The 27,764-nt window shown below is 54.2% G+C and overlaps 1 protein-coding gene across 6 annotated transcripts in view; it reads right to left on the reverse strand.

Moving 5' to 3' along the window:
• PIK3C2B (phosphatidylinositol-4-phosphate 3-kinase catalytic subunit type 2 beta) overlaps positions 1-27,764 on the reverse strand; it is a 66,585-nt gene that overhangs the window by 24,743 nt on the left and 14,078 nt on the right. For 3 of the 6 annotated variants that reach the window (XM_040462265.1, XM_040462266.1, XM_040462268.1), the window contains 12 exons: positions 18,548-19,568; positions 14,534-14,634; positions 13,782-13,936; positions 13,311-13,431; positions 10,264-10,375; positions 9,929-10,008; positions 9,482-9,545; positions 6,897-7,043; positions 6,262-6,295; positions 5,241-5,436; positions 4,084-4,206; positions 241-408 (listed from right to left, as the gene is read on the reverse strand). In XM_040462265.1, the coding sequence (XP_040318199.1) occupies positions 241-408; positions 4,084-4,206; positions 5,241-5,436; positions 6,262-6,295; positions 6,897-7,043; positions 9,482-9,545; positions 9,929-10,008; positions 10,264-10,375; positions 13,311-13,431; positions 13,782-13,936; positions 14,534-14,634; positions 18,548-19,480 (2,234 nt within the window). In that variant the 5' untranslated portion in view covers positions 19,481-19,568. Of the gene's footprint in view, positions 1-240; positions 409-4,083; positions 4,207-5,240; positions 5,437-6,261; positions 6,296-6,896; positions 7,044-9,481; positions 9,546-9,928; positions 10,009-10,263; positions 10,376-13,310; positions 13,432-13,781; positions 13,974-14,533; positions 14,635-16,501; positions 16,806-18,547; positions 19,569-27,764 lie in introns of those variants that run through there. The other 3 variants (XM_040462267.1, XM_040462270.1, XM_040462269.1) reach the window with 3 other exon arrangements.

Consider the following 27,764-nt stretch of genomic DNA (forward strand, 5'->3'; position numbering starts at 1 on the left):
CCCCCCGCACAACCCTCCTGTGCCGCCAAGTCCTGCCCAGAAAGCTCTTGGTTACATGAACTGTCCTGGTCTCTAGTCCCGTGCCTTGGTCCCCTCCACCAGGGCCACGGCCCTTTGGGCTCTGTTGGTGAGCCCCAAGTGGCCAACCCTCCCAAGGGGCATTGGTCAGTGCGGCCCCTCTCTCTATCCCCCTCCTTCCTTTCCAAGGCCAAAAACGCCGCTGCCCTGAAAACCACGTACTGCCTGAAATTGAAGAGCGGGGTAGTGACCCAGCCCAGGGCTTCGGGCACACGCCGCTGCTTATTGGCCTCAGAGGAGCTCCCAGGCAGGGGGATGGGCAGAGCATAGAGCGTGGCACACAGCAGGGTCTCCCGAGGCAGCCGGTTCACCTGCACAGGGAAGCAGATCCTAGGGAGAACAGGAAACCAAATCAGGAGGTGCCATCCTGGGGCTTCAAAGGACAGGTGGCCCAGGAAGTCAAGTGGAGGCCGAGAACTTGACCTGTCTCTTGGGATATCAGATGTGCTCCCTGGGGAAGCCTTCTTGCAGAACCAGGATGGGTCCTGAACCAGAGGCAAAACCCCCACGGGGTGCTCCCAGAAGCACAGTATGCTGCTTTTTGCAGCCTCTCAGTACAGCGAGGCTGGCATCCTGATTCTGAGGCTCCCCATGGTGACCAGACAGAACTTGGGTAGCCAGAGCCACCTCAGAGTTCAGGTGATTGCAGGTTCCACACTATGAGCCATACTCCTTCCCTTGTTTTAGGATTTCTGCAGAGGGTCACCAAGAAGCTGCTCCTTTTGAGAATCCTTCTGCACTGAACAATCCTCATCCCTCCCCCACTCCCCAGGCTGACAGCAACCAGGAAGAAGCAGCCATGTGTTCTTTGCCCTCAGGTCACCCTCCTCCAGACAGTCCTCCCACCTGTCTGTCCTCTCCTGTCCCCTCTTCTCCCAACCCCCAGGGCACCAGATGGTTTGTTCTCACCCCAAAACATTTTCAAAGCCAAAGGGATAAAGAGAAGAGGCTTCCCAAAGTCCCTGGGGCAGAGGAAGCAAAGTGGCCAGAGATAAGAACTAAGCCACATAAGCCTTGCCACTACCCAAGTCCAAAAGTGCTCTCCGGGGGTGGCCCCCGGTCCCCGGAATCATGCCCAGCCACTCCCTCCAACTTCAGGATAAGGAGCTAGGGTGGAGTGAGATAGAGAGGGGAGGGAAGCTGTAGAAAGCGAGGGAGGACCCACGTTACCTTTTGGGGAAGCTGTCCCTGGGCCAAAGTCCACACTGTCACGCCCTCCCCGCCAGCCAGAGGGCAAAGAGGCAGGCCGGCCAACCCAGGGTCGCAGTTTCCTGATCAAGCAGCCTCCCTCCACTGCTACCCCTCACTCCTGCAGGAAAATCTCCACCTGAGTGAGGCACTCCCTCCCACCCACCAGAGACTGGCAGAGCCCTGCTCTGCCCCAGCTGCCTGTACTCGGGGGCCCGCAGCTATAATTAGGGCCCCATCAGCAGCCACACCAGGCCGGGCTTGGGGGGGTGGGGTGGGGAGGCCAGGCAGAGTGCGACTGCTGGGCCTATTTTGAGAGTTAGCTGATCCCTGTGCTGCTGCTACAAGAGTCAGCTGATCCCACAGCAAAGTGGAGACGGGGCTGGCCCCGACCCCTCTCTCGTCAGCCCGAGAAGAGGCTTCCAGCTTTGCCTCTGGAGGCAGAGGGGAGCGAAGACACCAAAGCCCCGAGCCCTAGAACCAGCCAGAGTCCCCTTCTCAGTGCTGGAGTCTGCCTGGCATTCCCAGACCTCTCCCACGACTGTCATCTGGAGCGGGTCAGGATAACCAGTACAGACTGCAGCCTGAACCTCCTCCCTGCCGGAGAAAGCCCTCTCCCTCCCTCTGCAGCCCTTCCTCAACATCACATCACAAGGGCTGCCTCCTCCAGGAAGGGCTCCTGGGATGTGCGGGTTCCAGTCCCGGTTTTGCCACTTGCAACCTTGGAACGCCTCACATCTCTGCACCTGTTTCCTCATCAGTGGAGAGGAGAACACAGTTTCCCTTGTGTGATGGCTGTCTACGTTGTGTGCTTTTTGCTATGTGACCTAAGGCTTCTGCCCTGGAACTGGGCCATGCAGACAGGATTTGCATGCACAGATACCTCTGTTTCTCAGTCACTGTGTAAGTCACTTGCAACAGGGAAACCAGAACGGAGAAGGTTTCCTCAGCTACAAAGATGACAACAGAGAAGAGAGCTTTTATCACGTGCTAGGTACGGTGCCACACGCTTGCAATGTCCCAAAGGGTCTCAAACAGCCCTGTAAGGTAAGCTCTATTATGCCCAAGTTTCCACCTACAGTAAGAAATTAGGGTGAGTGCGCCCACACCTGTGCTTTGAACCCTACGCCATAGCATCTTCTCCCAAATGCCTTGATCTTGACCAGGAAAGCGCTAAGAGTCTCCATGGGGCACGTGGGTGAGGAGTGCCGAGAGGAAAAGGCTATAGGCAGCGACCAGCCCTTTGGGATTCGAGGCTGAATCCAAGACAGGGAGCGAAAGGAGGCCCACCGAGTAGGCAGGCTGAGGTCGGAGAGGCAGGCTGAGGTCAGAGAGGCCAGGATGCCTCCACTCCTGGGTCTAACGGCAATTTTGTGGGGTCTGCCCAGACTGGAGCACCGTATAGCATAATTCTCTGGGCAGTGGTAGTAATTGAGGCCAGAGGGAGGGAAGCGGAAAAGTCCAAAGCCTTTTAAGGCAGCCATCCCCTGCCTCCAAGGAGTCTCTCCTGCCCTGGCAGGTGTTGGATTAAAGCTTTATTTACACTTTTTTTGCTCTCTAAATTCCACATGTGTGAAGACAGAAGAAGGGGTCTGCCCCCTCAAGCTGTTCACCTGTACAATAACCTTCCTCTCCCGGGGTTTGCACAGGCTCTCCATCGACCTATTTTGGCAACCTTGGCCTCCCCAAGGACCCCATTCAGTCTCTGATCTGCACTCCAAATACTGAAGTTCCAGTTCTGCTCTGCACATAAGGACTGACACACAGTCAGTCTGGGGAAGTGACGCTGGCGGAGGGGAGGGGGGCAGCAAACAAGGGGCTTTCTGACAGCGGTTGAGGGGGGGGTGCGCAGCACAGAAAAGGCAGGGGGCAGCCAAACACCTGCAGAGTACCATTCAAGGCCGCTCATCTCCATTCCCTTCTTGCTTTGCTTGGCTGACGCCTGACATCCCAATAGCAAATTATTGTTAATAAATGCTGATTAATACTATCTTGTGCTTGTGGTTTCATAGTTATATATATAACCTATCTCATTTCAATGCCACAACTGCCTCTGAATTAGACACATGTCCCCACTTTACAGTTTGAGGCACAGAGAGGCAAAAGGGAACGTAGGTCTAGAGACAGATCTAGAAATAGAGCTTTATTCCTGTGGCTCCCAGGCCATTATTCTTTCTTCTGGACGACCTTTCCTTTCCTATCTCGGAGGAAGAAAGCACAGGCCCCGCTCCGCATTCTATGAAAACTTTGGGAAGAAGGAAGAGGATGAGAATCCCTCGGACTAGTTAAACCTTTTAAGGGAGACAAGGTCAAGACAACCAATTATTATTAAAGCTACTAAACTTGTATATGATCCTTTATGGTGTACAGAGAGAGTCCTTGTGGATATTTTTCATTGGAGTCTCATAACAACTTGAGAGGTAGAAATGATATGTGTCCCCATTTAAAGGTTAAGGAAGTAAGGGCGCCCGGGTGGCTCAGTCGGTTAAGTGTGGGACTTCACTCGTCCGCTCAGGTCATGATCCCAGTTGGTGAGTTCGAGCCCCACACGTGGGCTTGCTTGGGATCCTCTGTCCCTCTCTCTCTCTGCCCCTCTCCCGCTCGTGCTCTCCCTCTCTCAAAACATAAATAAAACATTAAAAAATAATAAAGGTTTGGGAAGTGGAGAGGAGGCTGCCGGACTTGTTTGGGTAGGGTTAGTGATGGAGCCTGGTCTAATGCAGGTGGTAGGGGCGGGGTGAGGTGGGGACATGCGGGAGGCTGCGTGGGTCTGCAGGGGCCCCGGCCCTGGGGTCTGGGGGGGGGGGGTGGGCTTACTGCTGGTCCCAGATGATGAGGTGGAAGAGGTACTTGGAGAAGTGAGCCCTTCGCGTGTGCAGGGGGCTGCACAGTTCCCTCCCGCCATGGCTGAGGGAGCAGGAGAGGTAGAAATCTTCATAGCTGCAACAGAAAGACAGCAAGGACACTCAGCTCCCAAACCCCATCTAAGTCACCCGACCTCTGCCAAGCTCCATTTCTCCTGCTAAAACTCCTCCCTTGGCCCCTGGGGTCACGGGACAGGACAGCCAAATTGGATTTGCGAAAGCGTGCTCCAGGGGAAGCAACTCGATCTGGGTCCCTCCGCCCAGCTTCAGGCTCCACGCTGGGCCCTCGGTTTTCCTCCCTTCTTTATGGGGACTAGCCGTGCAGCCTCCTCCTTACAGTCGGATGCAGCCCATGGGGTGTCTGCGTACAGAGGCGCATGCGCAGGTGACCAGGGTGGGGGATGAAATCGACATATGCCGAAGTGAATGCCAACACATGGGGGTCCCTGTGGCTCGTGACAGGTGCCTGACAGAAGAGGTCAGAGAAGGCCCTGGTTTCCCAGGCTGCCTCCTTTGTTCTCCGCCAATCGCCCAGAGGAATACATTAAGTGAGGAACAAAGAGAGAGGGGGAAGGGAGAGGGAGGGGGGTCCGGAAAGGGTGGGGGTGGAGCCAAATGCCTTTTCCCCTAGGCCCTGGATGCAGGGGACCAGGCAGAGGAGCTGAGGATTACCACAAGAACGTCCCCCTCCACCCACCCCTGCAGGCCTAGGGAACTCCCCACAAAGGGTCATCTCCCACCTCCCCACCCCCTCCCATTGTGCATCTGCAAGGGAGTGCAGTCATTGGCCTTGGGGCATGCACTCTATCTGGGAAGCGGCCATCTGTCGCAGTGTCTCCATCAGCTGGCCTTGGATAAATGGGGGGCAGGGATGCCGATGCAACCAGCACCAACCAGCAAAGAGAGGGCACAGCAGGATGGGGTCCATCTCAACCCATCTTGCTGCAGCCTCTTCTCCATACCCCCACTGGGGGACCTCTGTCTCTCCTGGGGATGTCCCAACCCACACCCCGCTCGGCCGAGGTGCACCACATGCCTCAGACCATCAACTCAGGATGCCTGCAGACGGGAGAAGCCACCTGCACGTGAAACTCAGCCCGCTGGGCTCACCTGGTGGCCCAGGTGATGGGGATGCGGTGGGTGGCATAGACGGTGAAGGCCAGGGGCCCGGTGAAGTGGCAGGCCTCCTGGACCAGATCGTGCTTGCGGCTCCCGGGCACGGCTGTCTGGAAGTCGGCATTGAAAGTGCTGCAGTATAGCTCCACCAGATCCAAGATGGCAGCTGTTAGAGCTTCCACGACCTTCTCTGTGAAAGGAAGGGGTCAGAAGGAAAGGTCACGAGGCCTCAACAAGCCCCATCTTGTTGCCATGGCACTGGCTACGATGGTATATACCCCAGGACAGTGGCCCCCAAATGCCAGTCGGTTTCTAACAGCCCTGACAAGGCTCACCCATCCGTGGTGAAATGAGAGGAAAACAGCAGGAGCTTCTCATAAAATGATGCTCAATTTCAAACCTTCTCCTTATTTTTACGCATTGCTACTTATTTTGTGTTAAATGTCCTCTCTTTTGGGAAATAGCAGGGATCATTATTGACAACAACTTTAAAAGTCGTTGCCGGGCAAAATAAAAGCTGACAGCTTCTACGTTGGTCCCCAAGATAGTGCTTTGTGGGACACGTTATTAGTTCATGAAATCCAAAAGACTGGGAATCATCGACCAAGAATCCCAGAGATACGGACTTGAAAGACTCCGGGTAAAAAGTTCCTTATTATCCCCCCTACCCCCCTCCATTCTGAGTTCCAAAGGCAGGGGCTATGGAAAATAATGGCAACCAACCCAAGTTCTCTCATCGGGAGCCCAGGGCTAACTTTGCCTCATCCTATCCTCACCACCATCTCCCAGGGACACCACAGGAATAACTAGTAAAAATAACGAGAAAGCATTTTGTGGAAAGAAATGTGCTCTCCAGCTGGAACACACACACACACACACACACACACACACACACACACACACAGAGGCAGATCTGGACTCATAAATCAAGGGGACCAAGGGAGAAAAAGGAATCTGGGCAGAGGCTTGTTTTCAGCCGCCCCTACTGAATGAAGACAGAAAACAGTCCCCTTACCTCGGTTTTCCCTCACAGCCAAGACACTGGGATCCTATTGGGGAAGAGGAGAGGGAGGGGAGCTTCAGGGCTGTGGCCTTTTCCGGCGCAGCTGGAAGAAGGGCTTTTCAACAGCTGTGCTCATCTGGACCGGACTAGACTGTAATTGGAGGAGCAGAGACTCCCCGGGGGAGACAACGTCATGGTTTGAACCAGAGCCATGCGACGGACAGAGTGAGCCAGGCCAAGGATAAAATCCACCCAAACGAGACACTCCAACCCGCAGGCTGCTCCACTCCAGTTCACAGTGCCTGTCTGCAAGGCGCAGGGCCCCCAGTGGGGAGTCGTGGAACCAGGAGGGGAAGGTTTGCGTTTTGCACCCTGGCGGGTATGCAAAGTGCCAGGCAACGCCTGGGTGATTATGAATAAAGCCTTTGGGCTGAGCTCCTGGCAGTTAATCCCCGGTGGGGGGGGCGGGGGGGAGACCCTAGCCCACCCTCACCTTCAGGAAGAAGGGATACTAGAACTCATGTGGTTCAACTACAAACATGAAAGATGGAGGTGGAGAGAAGACCTTTTTAGTAAGTGGGCACCTAATCACCTCGTCACTTGTGAATACGGCTCTCCTCCTTCCCCACACTCTGGGTCCCCGTTACCTTCTGAATTTTAGGCTGCATGCGGGAGGGGCAGGGGGGCAGCTGGTTGAGGGCGTTGGTGATCTCAGGGGTCTCTACGGCGGCTAGGGCGTTGCAGATGGCCTTGACGGACTGGACCACCCTGTCGGCCTTCAGTGGGAAGTCCCCCTGTGGGAGGCGGCCCAGTGAGGCTGGCAGGCGAGCACCCCAGCACCCACCCTGTTGAGGGGAATGGGTTGGGAGGAGCGGGGGTTCACGACCCTCAGGAGTAACTAGTGGACTCCCATGCTTTATTTTCAAACATCCGGAGTTAGCGAACTGTCAATCCTGTTGAATTAAGTGAGCCACGCCCACACTCCCGGCTTCTTCCAGCCACCCTCCCTGAACGTCCTCTTATTCCCAGATCCCCTCTGGCAGCTACTATATAAACACGTAACACAAACACATCCCCCAGAGACCTGCAGTTTTAATAAAACCAATCCATAGGAAACAGCAAGGAAGCCAGGGACCATAGTCAGGCCCCTTTGCCTATGCAGCCTTATGTCTCACGCTTGTCACCTAGAGCTTCCGGGGGATCTCATCTCAGCGCCACAGACAGGCCACGCCCCTGTGCTCCTCTCTGCACCTGGGCTCCCGCAGTCTCCTCACTGGGAATCCCCTCACCTGTCCTGCCCTGATTACCTGCATAAGTTCAAGTCACGGACCATCGAAAATCAGCCTCCTTCCCAGAGTCCTCCTTGGTCGGTCCTCCTATCACTCTCCAAGAGCCCTTGATGAATTCATTACCATCCTGTTTTGTCTACCAATAGCTTTACAGTTTTTTAAAAGGCTTATTTATTTTTTTTTTTTAATTTTTTTTTCAACGTTTATTTATTTTTGGAACAGAGAGACAGAGCATGAACGGGGGAGGGGCAGAGAGAGAGGGAGACACAGAATCGGAAACAGGCTCCAGGCTCCGAGCCATCAGTCCAGAGCCTGACGTGGGGCTCGAACTCACGGACCACGAGATTGTGATCTGGCTGAAGTCGGACACTTAACCGACTGCGCCACCCAGGCGCCCCTTGGCTTATTTATTTTTGAGAGAGAGAGAGAGAGAGAGAGAGAGAGAGAGAGAGAGCCCGAGCGTGCAAGCAGGGGAGGGGCAAAGAGAGGTGGAGACAGAGGATCCAAGCAGGCTCTGAGCTAATAGCAGTGAGCCCGACTTGGAGCTTGAACTCATGAACCGTGAGATTATGACCTGAGCCGAAGTCGGACACTCAACTAAGTGAGCCACCCAGGTGCCCCAACAAATAGTTTTATATTACTATTTCCTTTTTTTTTTTTAATTTTTTTAAATGGTTATTTATTTTTGAGAGAGAGAGAGAGAGAGAGAGAGAGAGGGAGAGAGACAGCGAGTGAGTGGGGAGGGGCAGAGAGAGAGAGACACACACACACACACACACACACAGAACCCACAGCTCAGAGGACAGGACTCCAACGCACGCACCGCGAGATCGTGACCTGAGCTGAAGTCGGACACTTAACCCACTGAGCCACCCAGGCGCCCCACTATTCCATTTTTCTAGCAGGAACACAAATTCCCTGAAGGCTAAGATGATCCTTAGGCTTCTCTACCCATAGTGGCCACTAAGGTAGGACCAGACTGGTGCACAAGAGGTGTTCAGAGACCTTCGCCCTCATCACAGTAAATGTTCGAGCAGAGGTTGATAGAGAAGGGATTCTGGTGGTGGGTAGAGGACGGAGCCTGATGCAATGCTCAACTCCCCCAAAACGAAGAGTCCGATGTCCACTATTAACTGGATCAATGAGACAGGGATTGGTTGTGAAGATCGTTGTCTGTTTTCTGTTTTGTTTTTTTAATTTTTTTAACGTGTATTTATTACTGAGAGACAGAGAGACACAGAGCGTGAGCAGGGGAGGGGTAGAGAGAGGGGGAGACGTAGAATCTGAAGCAGGCTCCAGGCTCTGAGCTGTCAGCACAGAGGCCGACGCGGGGCTCGAACTCACGAACTGCGAGATCGTGACTTGAGCCGAAGTCGGTTGCTCAACCGACTGAGCCAGCCAGGCACCCCTGTTTTGTTTTGTTTTTAAGCTCCGTGACATTTGGGGCAAATGTTTGTTCTCACGATTTTAAGGGTTAAAACTCCACGAGAATCCAAGTGAGGAGAATCCTGGCCCTACCCTACCTTTGAGACCCTTCACCTGCTGATAGTTTTCTACCTGTGACACCAGCACATCAGACTGTCTCAAATCTGAGGTTCCTGAGCATTGCTCACAGGAAGTACACTCCGGTGCACATTCAAGTACAGCAGCTGACAACTCTATGCCCCTTAGCTTTGGAGATGCTACTCCAGAGACAGGGATCAGGGCACGGTTCTTGACCTATTTCTACAGGGGAGCAGAACCCCTGTGAACACACTTGCCAGCTGCCCAACAGCCAGCGGTCTTGGTTTGCCCAGAGGCTAGGGGAATGGCAAGAAGTGCCCTGCTGACAGATTTTCAGTGTCTGCTCCAGATCCCAATAGGGCTGGCGGAACCCAGGAGGACTTTGGGAAAGGAGGAGAGGAGCTTTGGGCGGCTGGGCCAGCCCCGGGATTTATACTCACATCGGCCAGCAGGAAAGCATCAACTTCGTTGTGGTATGTGTCGAACAGAAGACTCAGGGCCTGTCTGGGGAGTTGGGGACAGGGAAGAGTCACAGGAGAGGTCAGGACAGACCCCGTGTACTGGAAGACCTCTTCTCTCCCTCCCCTCCCACAACTCAGGCTTCAGACTCTAGTTTAAAGGGGTTCCCACTCTTTTCCATAAGTCTCATGAAGACTGAAGGATGGTGAGTCTTTTCTGCTTCGCCACCCCTCACCTGGAGAGTGATGGCAAAGTACTAGAGGGACAAGATGTAACACACCCTAGAGTGGGGACCTTCTCCCACGATACTCTTGGGTCTCATCCCTGACACCTGTAAGAACCCCTGGTAGAAAGGTAAGCAAGGTTATCTGTTGGGGTCCCCTCACAGTTCCTGCTTAGCCCACATCCAAGATGGCACCCACTCTCACCTGCTGATGGTCTGTTTGACTGGCCTCTCTTGCAGATGGACGAGGTAGTTCAAGGTGGAGGGGCTCTGGTCATCATTCACCTATGTAAGAAGTGGCCTATTCAGTCTACGCCCATACCACCCTGAACGTGCCCGATCTCGTCTGATCTCGGAAGCTAAGCAGGGTCGGGCCTGGTTAGTACTTGGATGGGAGAAGTGGCCTATTCAGAGAGGAGTGGTACCCTAACCTCCACCCAGAGCTCCTCCCCTACTCCCACTGACTGTGTTCCGCATCACCTCCTGCCCCCTCTACCTCCCCACCCCCGGGGAAGCTGTCTGCTACGCCCCCACACGAACCGTCCGGGCCAGGTCACTGCGTACAGCTTTCTGCTCCATCAGCTGTAGTCGAATGTCGATGTCAAACTTGCGGCAGTACTGAATGTACTCATGGCTGCCCAGGGCATGCTTGCTGGTGGGACAGGGGAACAAGACCATTAGCACCCTGGGGATGCAGTGGGAAGGGAGATGCACACCTTGGCCTTGGGAAGAGAGAAATAAGAGGGTGTAGGCAGTGAAGGGTACTTGGGCTCCTGGAAACTGTCAGAGCAGAGCTCAGAGGTCTGTCTAAAAAAAAAGCCACCTAATACACTTAACCTTGGTCTGCACAAACTTTGATTTTCTTAGGCATTTATTACCTGGATCATCATCACCGATCACTCCAGGGGCGGGACCTTCTGGAAGGAGTGGGGAACAGAGACTTCTCGGAGGGAGGGGGCAGTGATTAAGTCCCATTCTCTTGGCTTTGGTATATAGGACACTTTGAATGTCACCTGTGCTCAGGTGTGGAGCTCACTGATTGACACTCTCCCCACACTGTGATCCTAAGGCTCCCACCCCCTGCCATCAGTGACTGGGGTGCTAAGGCCAACCAAACAAACCTACCAAGATTCCAGGTCTGTTATTCCTAAACCCTAAGAAGTCTGCTTCTCCCCTTCCTCCATGGGTCCTGCTTGACTGTGAATAACAACACAAATCTCTACAGACTTCCTGATAAACACCCACCTGCAGGCCATTCACTGCTCAAGCAACAAGTGAGACCCTGTCTACCCAAGTTTCAGAGAAGGCCTAGGAGTCTTTCCGTGACCCAGCCTTTTCCTCCCTCCCAAATCACACAGTAGTCAGAAAGGAAACCCAAGAGAAGGGGCAGAATGAGTGTCCTGCAGGCCAGCCCTGCAGGCCTGGGCCGGGTCCCAGCAGCTGGGTAACAGAAGCCGGAAAGGGACTTCCTTCCTCAGCAGAGCTGGGAATCTAGGCCAGAAATGGAGGGGAGAGGAGAGGAGCAAAGGGGAGGAGTATGTGCAGAAGCCTAGGCGGTGCCAGCCTGAGAGACCAGTCTGGGTCCAGCTAGGACTTAAGGGGTTCTCCACATCCTGAGGGGCCAAGCCTCGGATCCAGGCCCCAACCTGCCAAGGCTGAGCCGTGGCTAAACCCTGGGGGTGGAGAGGCTGGGCAGGGGGCAGGTCTGGAGGGAGTGCCCTTGGAGGAAGGAAGAGTGTGGTTGGGGATGGGGGAGGTGGCAGGAAACCCAGCCCTCCCCTGGGACTGTCTCAAGGTTCTTATCTGAAAGCAGCCTGCATCCTGGACCCACCACGCCCCCTTTACATCAGGCCCTGCTCGGCAAGGGTAGGAAACCACAGGGCTTCCTTGGGAGCTAGCCACTTTCTGGAACCCCCAAAGTGTCTTCACCCCCACCCAAGGCAGCATCTTGTGCTCAGGGTCTTCTAGGCTTTTCTGTTGGGTGGGGAAGAAAGAGCCTTAGTGGAAAAGCGGGCGGGGGGGGGGCGGGGGGGCTTCTCGAACAAGAGTCAAGGACACTGGGCTCCTCTGGGGACTTGACTGACCTTCTCTGTGGAAGGCCTTCCTCTGGATGCATTCAAGTTAAGAGTGGGAGGGGCGTGACCCCAGGACCACCCATCCACCCACCCATCACACTGAACACTCCAGCTAGGTCCTGACAGGAAGTCAGAACCTCACAGCTTACCTACCACCTTCAGCCCCGAGGGCTCAAGGACTAGGTGAACTGCAAGGGAAGTAACAGTATTCAGCTGATCTGAATCCTCACGCTTTCCCGTCTTTGGGCTGGTCCTTCCCTGCTCCTTGGGTCATTCTCACACTCAGTCCTTATCACATTTAAGGGAAGAAATTGAGGATCAGGGTCTTACAACTAGTAGGTGGCAAGCTAGAACCCACACCCGCCACATCGGTGTGATCCATGATGTCCCTTGTCCCTTACGACAGTGCCTGGGGTGCTCTCTGCCAGGAGACCCTGAGTCTGGGACCCCTTCTTATTCTTCTAGGGAAAGCAAGTGCCCATGGAACACACTTGAACAGTGTTCCTGGAGTTGCGCCATGCAGGGCCCTGCCCCTGCTTTCCCTCAGCGTTCCAGAAAGGTCCCCCAATATTCTCAAGGTGGGAGAAACCAGCCAAGGACTGCTCTAGTCATTGGTCAAGCACCGTTGCATCTAGACCTGGATGTAGGAGAGAGAGAGAGAGAGAGCGTGCAAGTGGTGGCACTAAGAGCTGACATCCGGGCCCCTCCCTTCCCACTGCTGACGCCTGCTTTCTCCAAGCGGTCAGGGGTACTGGCCAGGGGGCTTTCTCTAAGCGGTCAGGGGCACTGGACAGTGGGCACCCCCAGAAGCTTGGGGAGGAAAGCAGATCTCTGTTTTCCTCATCTGCTGCCTGCCGGCCGGCCGATGTTACAGCACCATCTGAAGGGTGCACGCCCTCTCCTCCCGCCTGGGGCACCCAGAGCCCCGGGGCAGTGGAAGGGGATGGCTGTGGCTGGTCCACATCAGACTTTCCAGGGAGGCCGCCTGCTGCAGGGGGCACTGGATGGAGAGGAGCTGGAGGCGAGCCTCTGGTGAGGAGGATAGCCGGCTGCACATGCCAAGGGGGAAAGGCTTGTGGGCAGGGGCAGGGCGAGGAGGAAGCAACTGTAATTTCTCCCCCAGGTTCCACAAGGGCACTTCTGCCCAGTCCTCCATCTACCACAAAGAGACCGCACAACCTAAGAGGAGCAGCGCCCCGCACGCCTCTCTCCACACGCAGACGTCTGCAAGCAGATATGACCTAGTCTTTGCCTGCTTCCAGCTCCAAGCTCTTTCCGCAGCAGACTTGGCTCAGAAGCAGGCCAGCCCTGCTGGAAGACAGAGCGCTGGGGAAAGTGCGACGTGGCTGCGAGTGTGCCCAGAAAGCAGCAGCGGGATCAGGGAGGAGCTGCCGACCTGGGGCCGTGAGCCCAGCACCACCCCAAGGAAGCCCCCTCAAAACCCTACCGCCCAGAAGGCAGGTGCCATTCCCTACCCACGCTCCCTGCCCCCCTCCCCCCAGATTCACTCACTTCTGCAGGAACTCCTCCAGCCCACAGGGCTTCAGCACAAAGTCCCCCACGTCCACGTCTCTCAGTTCGTCATGGGTGTAGCACAGGGTCTGGTGGATGAGCAAGTCTACCGTGGAAGAACCTGGAAGGGGTAGGGCAGGGGAGCCATGATGGGGGGGCGGGGTGCCGGGGCAGGCGGGGCTCAGGGTCCCCCTCCTGACCTCCCCGCCGCCCCCCACCACGTTCCTGGCCAAGCATTCTCTAGCACCACTGCTATCACGATGAAGCAGGCAAACACATAATTCGGGCTTGGAGAAAGTGACCGTGGGCCCAAAAAGGTCGCCCCTGAGCCAGTGCCCCAGAGGAGCCTCCCCACTGCCCCTCACTGGAGCCACAGGTAGGGTGGGAATTGAGGTCCAAGGATCCTACGGTCCAAACCACAGTCATCCCTGCCCCACCTCAAGGGATGCTCATACCCCCTCCCCGACTTACAGTTGCAGGTAAAAGTGAGTGGCTCCCGTAGGCTGTCACACAACACGGTCACCTTCAGGTTGACTTCATCCCCAAGGTGCTCGGGGCTGGGGGTGACAGCACTCCAGACATATCCGGTGAGGGAGTAGTCTTGGATGTCAGAGCCAGATCGAAGGCTGTGCAGGAAGAGAGGGAGAAGGACCCTCGCTGTGCCTTCAGAAGAGAGCAGTCGAGAAGAGGCCTGCTGGGACCCTCCCACCCTGAGGCCAAGGGCCCTTCCGTCCCTCCAGGTCTGCAGGCCAGGCTGGGGGCACTGGGGAAGCAGCTCTGGGAAACCATGTTCTTGACACATTTACTACGGTTACGTAATGTTTCCCAAGCCCAGCTGAGCGTAGGGACAGTTCTATAGTGACAAAGTTTTCCATGCTAAATTCAAGGGAAAAATTCTCCTCGCTCCATTTCCTTTCTCTGTTAGCTCCAGGTAATATTCTTATCTCCATCTGGGGTGCATTTGCTCCTGGTGGCAACCGAGCCTGAAGCCCTTGGGATAATGTGGCTGTTGGATCAAGGGTTCATAAACTTTGTCCAAAATATGAAACTTCTAAGATTTCAAAAAGCCCACAACACCTGTTGTAGGCAGCACCCCATGGTGATGAATTGAGATTTATTAAATGTGGCTCTTTTTCCTTCCCAGAGAAAGTTCTGAGTGGGCTGGCCCTCCCCCACCCCCAGCCCCCAGAGCCCTCCCCAACACCCCATTCTTTAACTCTTACATATCCAGCATGTGGCAAAACGCAGCAACTTCCTCATCTCTCTCCTCTGAGACCTCAAACAACTCATGGCCATTGGTGACAGCATGGGGCCGGGAGCCCACCTTTAAGAGAAGAGCAGCCGACTCAGTGCCTTTTGCCTCAGGGCATTTCCCTTCCAGCGGGCTGCTCCCAGATCTACACCCTGAAACTCTGGGTATAAAGGCTCTTGAAGCATTGAACACTCAGGGCCCCAGGAAAATGTGGGAAATCCAGGAAGCTCTTTATCGGCTGTCCTAGGAGACCAAGAGCCAAGTGAAAAGAGGGAGCCTTGGGGCACGTGGGTGGCTCAGTCGGTTGAGCATCTGACTTTGGCCCAGGTCATGATCTCACGGTTCATGGGTTTGAGTCCCGAATTGGGTTCTGCACTGACCGTGCAGAGCCTGCTTGGGGTTCTCTCTCTCTCTCTCTCTCTCTCTCTCTCTCTCTCTCTGCCCCTCCCCCACTCATGCTTTCTGTCTCTCAAAATAAATAAGCTTAAAAAAAAATTGAGGGGTGCCTGGGTGGCTCAGTCGGTTAAGCCTCTGACTTCGGTTCAGGTCATGATCTCGTGGTTTTTGAGTTCGAGCCCCGCATTGGGCTCTGTGCTGACAGCTCAGAGCCTGGAGCCTGCCTTGGATTCTGTGTCTCCCTCTTTCTCTGCCCCTCCCCTGCTTGTGCTCTGTATCTCTCCTTCAAAAATAAACATTATTATTATTATTTTTTTTTTTTTAATTGAGAGACCCGGAAGCCTTGGCTGAAGCTGGAAGTCTGGGTGGGATGGACAAGCGTGTGGCCAAACCTCCTCTCCGGGGAGGCAGTGTCTGATAAGCTCAATCAGGTTAGGCAGCGCACAGCACTGCTGGGTCACCGGGCTGGCTTTCTGGGGGTGCTCCTATGAGTGTGGCTGGGAGCTCTGCAGGCAGCCTCCTTTTCCCAGTACCAGCTCAGAGGTCAGGGCAAGAGGGTTACCCAAACAGTACCTGGGGAAGCCCGGCTCCGGGCAAATGCCTAGGCATCGACAGCGAGCCCCAGGGACCCAAAGTAGAGAAAGACCAAGAACACTCAGATGGAGGCAGTGACTCAGACCCACGTGCCTTCTCGGTCAATGCTATTTGAGGAAGAAAGCATCAAAGCGGCCTTCAGGGCGGGAGAGAACCTGGCTCCTGAGCCTTTTGGCCGTGAACAGCTGGAATGTCAGGGCGCCCGCCTGGGCCCCGGTTCCCATCAGAGAGAACACGGAGTGTGGTGGTGGGGATTGAGACTCAACCTGCCTCCCGGTACAGGGCTGTTTTCAGTCACCAAGAGGAGCCCTAAAGAAGCCTGCAGCCCAGCCCCAAGGAGGAGGAAGTGGTGGTGGTGGGGGGAGCTGGGGCATGACAGGTTTCTGCATGACGGGCCTGCCCAGAGCCGCCAGGGGAGGCCACCCCATGGGAATGGCAGCTCAGATGGAGCCCCAGCCTGCATCCGGTAAAGCAGCCGCTGCCAACAGCTGCTTCCGGGGAGCTCAGGCCTGTGCACATAGCAAAGCCTCACCTCTCACCCTCCCACTGGCTCTTCTCACGTCCTTCCCGCCCCTAAGGGCAGATGGCAGCGACTGAGCTCCTCATTTGAATATCCAAATTGTTTCCTCTGAGTGACCCCTCTCATTAGCCTTGCTCCCCAGGGTGAGGATGGAGGGGTGCGGAGGGGAGGGCGGCAGCGGGGGCAGTTGGCATGTGAGGCCCTTGCTCTGCCAAGTTCCAGCCTGTGTCCCGCTCACAACAATAGTACCACTGTCAGCAATTAACCCACAAAAGTGAGGGTGAGAGAGAGAGAGCGACAGAGACAGTGAGACAGAGAGACAGAGGAGGGGAAGGCGAGGGGGATAGAGAACAGAGTGGCTACTGAAGGCCATTTTCATGCCCCTTCAGTACCACTCCCTGGCTCCATAAGAAAACAAAAGCCACTTACGTTTGCCCTGCTGGCAGGCCCTGGTGGCATCGCCCGATGCTGGCTGGGGGAGTCTGCCGGGCACAGGCTGGCAGTGGGGGTACCAGGCTGGCATTTGGAGCCACCCATTTCCAGAGCTGGCTCCACAGGCCTGGGATAAGGAGGGTCCCTCCGTCTGAAAGCCCGGCGGAAGCGGGGCGGCGGGATAGGCCGCGGGTCCAAGGGGTCCCCCCTCCCGGTGGGATGAGCCCCCGCACCGAGCTGAGGTGGGGAAGCCCAGGGCCGCATTTGCCCCTTAAGAACTGGCCACAGCTTCTTGCTCTGCTCTAGCTTCTTCGAGGAGACTTTGCACCAAGCTCCCTCTCGGGACCCTGGTGACACACAGGGGTTGGGGGAAGGACGAGGCAGTGGAGGGAGGCGAGAGAGAGGGAGCGACAGAGGTGACCACCTACCCGGGCGGCCTGACTCCGAGCAGGCCCAGCTCTGGGTGAGGAACTCGGAGCTGGGAACAGGAATCTCCCCGTCCCTATAAATAGCAGGAGCCGCCCCACCTCTCAAGCAGGGCCCTTAAAAAGCCCTGAGCTCCAGAGTCATGACTTATCCCAGAAACTGATCCCGCTTTGGGGGACTCTCTTCGCAGAAGCACAGGAAGGAAGGACCACGTGGCTTTTCCCAGGCTGTGAAGGATCCCAATTACTGGGACACACGGTGGGAAAGCCCCGGTGTCCCTTAAACAATGGATAAGGAGGAAACAGGGACAGAATGAAGTGGAAAGCTGTTCCTACGGAAGCCATCAGTTATGAGGTAACTTTTGACTCCCTCTGCAGCCAGGGTTTCCAGACCCAAGGGTGAAACTCAAAGTGGCCTCAGGTCCTACCCACGGAGATGCTGCTGCTGACATTTTTTTTTTTTTTTTTTTAAGAGAGAGTGAGAACGGGAGGGGAGGGGCAGAGGGACAGAGAGAGAACCTTAAGCAGGCTCCGTGCTCAGCGTGGAGCCAGACACAGGGCTCGATCCCACGATCCTCAGATCAAGACCTGAGCTGAAATCAAGAGTTGGACGCTCAACCGACTGAGCTGCCTACGTGCCCCTGCTGACACTTTTTTAAGCCAGAAAAAAAGATCAAAGCTGCCCTGGAACCCACCTGTGCTTCTATGGAGGCACGGTGCTGTTTTATACTCTGCTGGTCAAAGCGAAATTATTACTGTCGTCCTGCATGTGTTTGCTAAATATTCTCCCCGTGAGAGGAGATGGACGGTGGTGATGGCTGCACAACAATGTGAATGTGGTCAATGTCACCGAGCTGGATGCTTCAGATCGGCCAAGATGGGTAAATCTTGTTGTGTATATTTCACCAGAGTAAGAGAGAGAGAAGGAGAGAGACAGAGAGCGGCAGAGACACAGAGAGAAAGAAATAGAAGCTGAGAGAGAGAGAGAGAGAGAGAGAGAGAGAGAGAGCGAGCCAGAGAGATGGGGGAGAGAGAAAGAGGGACAGGGAAACAGAGGGAGACAGAGGGAGAGAGCAAGTACCGGCAGGCTTTGAAACAAGAGAGACCAGAACTGCATGCCTTGGACTATCAGGCAGGGTTGTTGAGGGGTCTGGACCAGGGTCTGGCGACCAGTGAGCACTAAACACTGGTTAATGCCGTGACTGAGCCTCATTACCACACAGCGTTTTGGGCACCGCAGGTCAGAAAGCAGAAGCAACTTGCTCCAGTCCACAAGGCCATCCGGCCACAGGGTCACAAAGAATCCCCTAAGCCTGGTTCAGTCCTTACCTCGTGAAGTGACAACACACTAGGAACCGAGATTCCAAACCACCTGCCCCCACAAGGGCTGTTTGGGCACAAAACTCAGCCCTGAAGAGGAGCCATGTCTCTAATAGCGTCCCTTTTCCTCCCCCCTGCCAGGGCCCAGGGGCCAGGAGACAGAGGCAGAGGGGAGGAGAGGACTACCAGGGGGAGTATGCAGCAGACTGGGGTCTGGAACAACAAGAAGAAAGGACTCCTCTCCGTTTCCAAACGGCACTTGTGAAGGGGAACGGAAGGCACACAACAAGGTCCTCACCGGAGCAGCGGAAATCCGGCGGTTCTTGCCAGGTGTCGTATTTTTTCGGTTGGCATAGCGGGAGGCATAGGTTCGGGGCGGCACCTGAGGGGGCATGGTCTTGCTCCGGGCCACGGGTTTTCCGGGAGTGTCCTTGCCAAAGTCCAGGGGCCCCCGGCCCTCCTTCCAGCCCCTGGTGGTGTCACGCAACATTTCTGCATCGTAGGTTGACTTCAGGTTGAGCCGTGTAATCGCATCATTGATACCGTCATAGTCCACAGGCCCCAGGAGGCGCCCCGGACCCCCGCCCCCCAGCTCCTCGTCCTCTTCTAGGATGCGACGCCCTAGCAGTTTGCCTGGAGGGTGCTCGACCGAAGAAAAAGTGTTGACGTCATTGGGCTGGGAGATCTTGGAGGATGAGGGAGACCCCTTTCTGGGAGGCAAGGGAGGGGTGTCCCAGATAGAGACTCGGGGTGGCAAAGGAGGTGGGGACAGTTTCTTGGAGGAGCCATCTATATCTCCTGGTCCTGGGGACAAAGAAAGCCCTTCATCTGAACCATCAAAAATATAGAGATAGTCTCCAGCCAGAGAGCCTTTGGGCCAGGGATGTGGGCCAGGCTGGGAGCCCTGGGAGGTAGAGTGGTTGGCTAACCCTTCCTGTGGGGACAGCGAGTTGTAATTGAGGGTAGGATCAGAGCCAGAAAGACCGCGTAAGAGCTTAAGGTCCTTCGGCCTCCCCGCCGGCTTGCTGTAGAAGTCTAGGACGGGCTCGTCCCAGCTGATGAGAGTGGGGTCTGTGCTCTGCTTGGCTCTGTTCTCCTCCTTGTCGTGCCGGAGCTGGGACAGCGCATCATACTCCATCTGCAGGGCTTCGGCCATGGCCAGCTCTTTGCGGCTGATGCCCACCGACTCCAGGGACTTCCAGTGTTCCCCATTGCCCTGAGTCGAAGACATGGTGAGGATAGGTGGCCGAGGAGACAAGGAAGCCTTCTACCTCCTGCCAGTGTCAGGGCTGCAGGGTTCTGGCATGGTGTCTCGGCACCTGCAGGTGAGGGGTTAAAAATGTCAATCATTCAGCCACGAAAAGACTTGTTTTAATAATCTGACTTAGGTGACATCATCCGGGCCACTGCCTCCTTCTTGCGTGCCTGTAACCGATGGGGAGAAAGAAAAAGACGGAGAGAAAAAAGAGATCCCGGGCGCCTGGGTGGCTCAGTCGGTTAAGCGTCCGACTTCGGCCCAGGTCACGATCTCACGGTCCGTGAGTTCGAGCCCCGCGTCGGGCTCTGTGCTAACAGCTCAGAACCTGGAGCCTGCTTCGGATTCTGTGTCTCCCTCTTTCTCTTCCCCTCCCCCGTTCATGCTCTGTCTCTGTCTCAAAAATAAATAAAACATTAAAAAAAAATAATGATGAAAAAAAGAGATCCCAAGACAACTCTATCTATGTAACACATCTACCCTTCCACTCATCAACAGACGTTTCCATCTGTGGTCCCTTGCTCCCACCCTCCCCTCTCTCACATGTGCCCCGAGGAAAGGAGGAAGCGCCTTGCATCAGCCAAGAGAAGATGGAAACAAGGGCTCTTTGGTCCGTTTAAAGAGGACAACTCTCAGACACTGCTGGTGGGGAATGAAAAATGGGACAACCACTTTGGAAAACAGGCAGCCTCTTGTGAAGATAAACACCCGCCTACCACAGGACTCAACTATCCCACTGCTAGTTACCCTCCCAAGAAAAATGAAAGCATATGTCCATACAAAGACTCGCATACGCATATTCACGGCAGCCTGGTCATATCCCCAAGCTGGAAACAACCCGGGTCGGTCCATCAACAGGTGAACGGATTAAAAAATGTGATTACGTGCACATAATGATACCAACTCAGTGGCAAAAAGGAATGAAATTACTGACACATGCAGGGACATGGATGCATCTCAAAATAACTATTCTGCGTCAAAGAAGCCAGACCCCCCCCCCACAAAAGTATGAATATGTAGGATTCCATTTATATAAAATTCTGGAAAATGAAAACTATCTACGGTGACAGAGAGCAGATCAGCGGTTCTCCGGGAAGGGGTGGAAAGATGACACAGAGGCATAAAGGAAACTTTGGGGGATGACAAATATGTTCAAGGACTTAATCGCAGTAATAGCTGCACGGATATATAAATACGTCGAAACTTATCAAATTGTACACTTTAAATACGTACGGTTTATTGTACGTCTAATATACCTCCATAAAGCTATAAAGTGAAATGTACAATAGAGTCCAATGAAACAGACCGTATAATTACTCAGACTGCACTAAGGTCCTCCCAAAATACACCAATATGAGCAATAAAACAAAGCCTGGCAACAGGTGAGACCCGGGTACTTGGTGGATGATAGGTGTGCCATATTAATTCTCCTTGGCCCTCAGGAAGCCAGGCAGGAAGGCAGAATCCCCAGGCTAGCTGCCCCTGGCCGCAAGCAGCCCCCTTCATGTACCCCACTGTTAGTATCCTTTTCTTTAGAAGCCACGACACGAAGATGGCACTGAATGGTTGTAATGACAAGGCTAGCCTGGCCCAACGGTTCTCAACCCTGGTTACTCATTAAAAATACCGGGGGCACTTTTTTTATTTTTTAAAGTACTGATGCCTGGTTCTCTTAAGAGATTCTAATTTAATCGGTCTGTGGTAGAGCAGTGGTATTTTTAAAACCCCAGGAGATTCTAGTCTGCAGCTGAAGCTGAGAACCACAGACACATGTGTGTGTATGTTTCGGATTAGGTTGGGGGAGGTGAAGGTGAAGTGGCCACTTCTGACCCTTAGTGCCAGCAGCCAAGAACTTCATGATTTCATGGAATCATCAAAAATTATTCATTCTGTTGCGCTGCTTTACCCAGCAGGTAATAAACATGAGCATGTTGTTCCTTATGATTAGAAAGTTGAAAAAGTCAAACGGAAAAAGGTTCCGATAGATACTTGGGTGGCAAATTCCATCAGGTCCCAAATGAGTTAGGACAAAGGTATCCCTTGGCCTGAGGTGCCTGTCTAGGGCCCTGGTGCCTCCATCAGGCCCAGGTGCAGCACCCTGACCTGAAGGCCATGGCTGGCTCAGAGAATCTTAACAAGTAGTTCCCCAAAGATGGAATAGCCCAGGGCATATGACGTGACTCTTTGCCTGTTGAGTTTGCCCACTCGTCAACAGCTTCTTATGGATTACCTTTTTTTTCTTCACTTTTTATAGTTTATTTATTTGAGAGAGAGAGAGAGAGAGCATGAGAGGGAAAGGAAGAGGGGGAAGAAGGAAGGGGGGGGGGAAGGGGGCGAGACAGGCGGGGGGGGACGAGAGGGAGAGAAAGAGATCCCAAGCAGGTTCCTCGCTATCAGCACAAAGCCCCACGCAGGGCTTGATCCCATGAACCATGAGATCAAAACCTGAGCCGAAACCAAGAGTTGGATGCTTAACCGACTGAGCCACCCAGGTGCCCTCTTACAGATTACTTTTTACCTACTAAGGCTAAGAGGCAGTCTTGCTATTTGAAATTCAAAGGAATTGGATGAACAGATGGAAATACCCAGAACACAGCTGCTGGGAGTTGGGAGACTGGTCCCAGGAGAAGGTTCTAGTGCTTTAGACAGGAGATACCAGATAAACGCTCCAAGCTGGACCAAGCCTTTTATTCCAGAGGGTATCAAGATTTGCCTTCACCAGGCACCACTGTGAGGAGGAAAACTGAGGCCGTTGGAAATGATCTCTCTCAACGTCCTGCCTCTCTTCCCATGAAAGTATCCACACTTGCATTCAGCCTCCCCTTCTTGCCCTTTTTGGTCTCAGGGGAAGAGGGTTCCTGCCTCCTGCTGAGGCACAATCCCAGGAACCTCCCTTCCCTCTGCTGTATCTTCACTTCTTTTCCTTAAGGGGGTCTCTCTCTTCAGCACCTTAACATGTTCAGGCTGCTCCTAGCCTTAAAAAGAAACAAGGGACGCCTGGGTGGCTCAGTTGGTTAAGCCTCTGACTCAGCTCAGGTCACTATCTCACGGTGTATGAATTTGAGCCCCACGTCGGGCTCTCCTCTGTCAGCGCAGAGCCTGCTTTCAGATTCTCCGTATGCCTCGCTCTCTGCCCCTCTCCAACTCTCCCTCTCTCAAAAACATATTTTTTTAAAAAAAGAAAATGAAAAAAAAAAAAAACAAACCCAAAACCCTACGTCGTAAGTACCTTCTCTTGACATTCTGTCCTCCAGCCAATACCTTCTCTGTTCTTCCTTCCCTTCCCAGCTGAGCTATGCAAGAGCAGAAGACACCCAAACTTTCCCAATTTCCATTTGCCCTTCAATTCACTGTAATCTGGCTTCTGTCCCCATCCTTCCACAAAAACTGCCCCAGCAACAATATCCCGGCCATCCAATTCCACAGGCATTTCTGTCTGCCCAGACATGGCTGCTGCATTTTGCTCTATAGACCCTTCCCTTCTACCCCAAACCCTCCACCCCTTGGCTTCCATGACCCTATTTTATTTTTTCTTGTTCTCCACTCCCTTCTTTGTTCTGCTCTTCCTTTGTCCACCCCTGAAATGTTGGTGTTGGCTCAGGACTCCACTCTCAGCCACTGTTAACACCCAGGCAACACTCAGGCAGCCTCGCATCTTCTCATCTTGCCATTTGTTCCACTCATTGGCAGTTCTAAAGGTGTATCTCACCGCCCCCCCCCCCCAGTTTCAATGCCCACCCCATACCTCGAGGCCCGAATGCCCACCACTGAACTGTCACCTTCTCCTTTCCTTCTAATCTGCCCCCGCTTTAAGGCATTTGCCCCAGAAAAGCCAGAGGGCTCTTTCTAAAGGGTAAACCTGATCTCCTCCGGGCCTCAACCCCTTCAAAGGCTCTCTATCCGCTTCCTTTACAAATCCTTTATCACCTGCCCCATCTCCCTCCCATCTACAGCCATTCATTTGCCACGTACTCAATACCTCAGTGACTTCTTTCAACATTGTCCTTCCCCTGGGTACGCCCTTCCCAACTCCTGTCGCTTTCTGCCTGTGTGACTCTAACTCGCCCCTCAGACTTTGCCCAGATAGCACATTCTTCAGGAAGCTTTCTCTGAACTCCCATATCGGACTAAGGAACCCTTCTTTATGCTCCCAACAGTACCCTGTACACACCTCAAATACAATCTTAAAGTAGTTTATTCACAATTAAATAGGTACGTATCTGTCACCCCCCCCCCCCCCATCAAGCTCCTTAAGTTCCAAATTCACCTCATTTCCACCGAGAAAAGCAACTGGAACTGGGATGTAAGGGCAGAGCTTTCTGGCGGGAAGAGTTTTTAGACATAAGACCAGTGATCCGGATGCAGCTGGCAGCCTTCCTTGGGGTCCTACAAACACAGGACTGGGTTTCACCTCAACTGGGCCAGGTTTGGCATCTGTGCAGGCAGGTGGGCGGACGGACGGGACCACCGCACAAAGTACCTCCCGGCTCTGGGACTCTGACTTGAACCGATCGGTTTCCTTGAGTCAAATTTCTCAGCGGACTCCAAAGCCATATCCCGGAGCTAAGGAACAGCCCCAGCCCCGGGAGGAAAGAGAAGACAGACCCACAGATGATCCAGCAGGCCTGGCTCCTGAGGTTCTTCCAAGACTGGAATTCAGATGAGGAAAGCCGAGCTACCCCTCTCTAACCACCGTCCCCTGGTGCCTGGCCAGGACTCCACCAGGCTGTCTGTCAGCCAGGCAGAGGAGGCCCAGCGGCTGACAGATCTTGTGCCCGGGGCCACACTGGCAGCTGCTCCTTCTAAAAGGCTCAGTGCTCTGCTCACTCTGATGCTGAGGGATCTGAAGGAGGAGACGGACAAGTAGCAGCCCCCGCAGGACCAGGAGAGCCCCCCCACCCCCCCAAGGTGGAGTGAAGGTATTGAGTGGTAGCCTGGCATAGGGGAAATCTAGACAGGGGGAGGAGGGAAGACAGGAGCGACAGTCCTAACAACCTGGAGCCAGAGCAACCTGGCTTCCCCTCTAAGAAGTCAAGCCCCAAATTTCATTTTCTGGGACGGGTGGGGATACACAAAGTATTTTCGCAATCAGAGTCTCAGGTTTCCTGCCTTCCCCGCCCCCCTCCCCAATTCAGCTCCCTCTCTGCCAGCCTCTGCTCGTTGACAAATCAGAAGCGGCTCTATTCCCTCAGTCCCCAAGGGCTACTAGGGATTCTGTGAAAAAACCCATGTAGGTCCCAGGAAAGACATGGGGTGGTGAGGGCCCGGGGCTTTGTAGCCCATCCAAAAAGAGACAGCTGGGGCCAGTATGACAGTGTCACACAACTCCGGGGGGCAGGTGGGGGTACCCACACACTGTATTCTATGTGAATGTCACCCTCCGACCACAACAAAGAGAACCATGTGAATGGCGCCCCTGCAGTTGCACACCTCGGTGGCATGGCTGTGTTCCCTGCTCCCGTCCATCTTTCAGATCACTTTCAGCCAGTTTCCCTTCCCCACCTCTGCGCGCTCCGTCTCTGCTTAACCATTTGAAAGTTAGATGCAAGGGCTCCACCTCCAGATACTTCAGGCTGAATCTCTAAACAACTAGCGCGCTCTCCTATATAAACACAATGCCATTAGCACAGCCACAACATTTAAGGTGGACACGATATTATCTAATACATAGTCCACAATGGAATGTTCACAACTGCCATCTGGGAAGTTTTTCAAACCTACAGGTTCCTGGCCCCTCTTCTGGGGGGGGGGGGGTCTGATTCAGTAGGGTGAATCCCTGGACTCTGATCAGTTCAAAGCCCTCTCCCCTAGGCAATTCAGATGCGCGGCCAGGGCTGACCGCACGGACCGCACGGACCGCGGTTTCGGAACTCCCAGGAAGACCAGAGGTTAGCGGGGAAAAGGGACCCCACCAGGCAGCTGGTGAAGGAAGAGGGGCGTGCTTATGGCTGAGCAGGTCGGTGCCAGGGTCCAAGCAGCACCAGGCACCGAACAGTCCACACAGCTGCCAAAGGATGGCTGGAGGCCGGCGGGGGAGGAAATGGGGTCGGGGCAGAGCTACACAATGGTCTGGAGTCCAAGGGTGGAGACAAAGGAGAGGACACTCCCCTCCGTTCAGTCCCTGTGCCAGTGAGCCAGCAGTGACACCAGCTGTGCGCGCAGAGGGCTTCCGGCTGCCCGGCTGGAGGGCACCTTTTTAGAACTGCTCTGCCTTTGCTCAGCCTGTGAGCTCTGGGTCATCTCCTCACATCCAGAACCCCGAAATTGAATGTCAATGGCCAATGAGTACCGGTTACACGCCAGGTGCCATGCTGGCCCTAGAAGTATTCAAAGGGCTGTGGCACACTTCCGGGGAGCTCGCCACCTAGCAAAGATGATAGACATATCCATAAATAATTCAATCCCCCCTCCTTGGGGCACAAAGCGGGGAAACACTGCATGTCTTGGCCCATGTTCACTGGGCAGGGAAAATGGAGAGCTACTGAGCAAGACGGTAAAAAATATGAAGGGTCTCAAGCCCCCAGCCTTGGGCATCCCACCTTTTAGTAGTTTTTAATAAGGGAAGAAGACTCAGTTCTAGGACTACCTAGGAAGGGGCCTTCAGCACCTCCTCTCAGAACAGAATAGGTCAAGGGGTTAGAGGCCATATGGACATAGAAGCTCTGGCTTCCAGAATTTTGTATTCAGATGACCCCTGCCCCTCACCACCCCCCAACACCCATACTCATCCATACCCCAAATCTCATTGGCTTTGCAGCCAGGGACCCATCCCCCACACCTCACTCCACAGGCCTGCTGCCCACCCCCGACTCCCACCCCCAGAGGCCCAGTTCTAGCAAGGAATGTCAGCATGCCCTGCGTCAACTCCCCCAACAGGAAGGTGTATCCAAAAGGTCAGGCTCCCTGTCTCAAACAGATGTATATCTGATCCCAGCTTCTGTACTGTAAGCCTATAGGTTGTACACAGCTCCACGAGGTTCTTTGATGTCAGGCCCATCACGGAGTCACATGCACCCACAAGGTCTTTCTCCTATCTGTTTCTTCTCTGTGGCTGTCACTTAGTTCCAAATCTGGGGAGACACAAAACAGCTGCCTGTGCTCTTGTCCTACTCATCCAGCTCCTCTCTAGCATCCTCTGCGCCAAATTAAAGCAGCCCCACGTGATTCAGCCTTTGCTGCTGGAACTTCATTTTTCATCCCTGGATTCCCTGGGCCTACCCCTGGACATTCCACTAATTTGAAGCCAAAGTTGATACTGGAGTTCGTAGAGGGTTCTCTGGGTCCTAGGAGAGCAGAGACAGATGCCAGAAGCCTGTGCGACATGGTTAGATAGAGCTCTGTTTGCATTCAGAGTCCAAGAGTCCTCTAGTCCAGCCCAGAAATCACGTGTGCAGCTGGTCTATGCGCGCGCGCGCGCGCGCGCGCACACACACACACACACACACACACACAATCCCTGGCAATCATAGCTCCTACCACAAACCCTGCAGATTTGGGACTCTGTAAGAAGAGAGTCAGGATGGAAGAGGGCAGGCAACTCGTGGCTCCTCTCAAAACTTTCCTTCCTAGAGCTGGCGACGTGGATCAGGGGCCAGGAGCTGGCAGCCACCTGAATGGAACCCCTGGCAAAGAGGGAAGAGAGGTCTTGGCAGTGTGTGGATCTCTAATCCAGGAACCATCCCTGGAGCCAGAGCCGCCACATCTCCTCTCTGTCTGGTCTATACTTCCTGCTTCCTACCACCCCCACCTGCCCTCAGCCACCACAGCCTCAAAAACCAGCCCTTCTAGTTCTGATCAGCTGGGTTCCCTCCAAGCAGCATGTGGTTAAGAATGCCTTTACTTCCCCCAACTCCCAAGTATATAAGCAGTCTCTTCTCACAATCCCTGGGCAACTCTTTCTGCCCATGGGTCGTGTTCCCGTGCTTTAATAAAATCACCTTTTTGCACCAAGAAAAAAAAAAAAAGGAATTCCTCTTCCAGGGGGCACCTAGGTGGCTCAGTCAGTTAAGCGTTGGGACTCTTGATTTTGGCTCAGGTCATGATCTCAAGGTTCAAGTTGGGCTCTGGAATGACAGCACTGAGCCTGTTTGGGATTCTGTCTCTCCCTCTCCCTCTGCCCCTACCACACACTCATGGTCCCTCTCTCTCTCAAAATAAACAAACAAACATTAAAAAAATAAATAAAAGAATTACCCTTCCAGCTTCCTTGGCCCTCCAGAGAAAGGCAGTGGGATAGGATGGGGGGGGGGGGGGGGGGGAG

This window comes from Herpailurus yagouaroundi, unplaced genomic scaffold (assembly GCF_014898765.1).
Source record: "Herpailurus yagouaroundi ecotype Mexico unplaced genomic scaffold, PumYag 308, whole genome shotgun sequence".
NCBI lineage: Eukaryota > Metazoa > Chordata > Mammalia > Carnivora > Felidae > Herpailurus > Herpailurus yagouaroundi.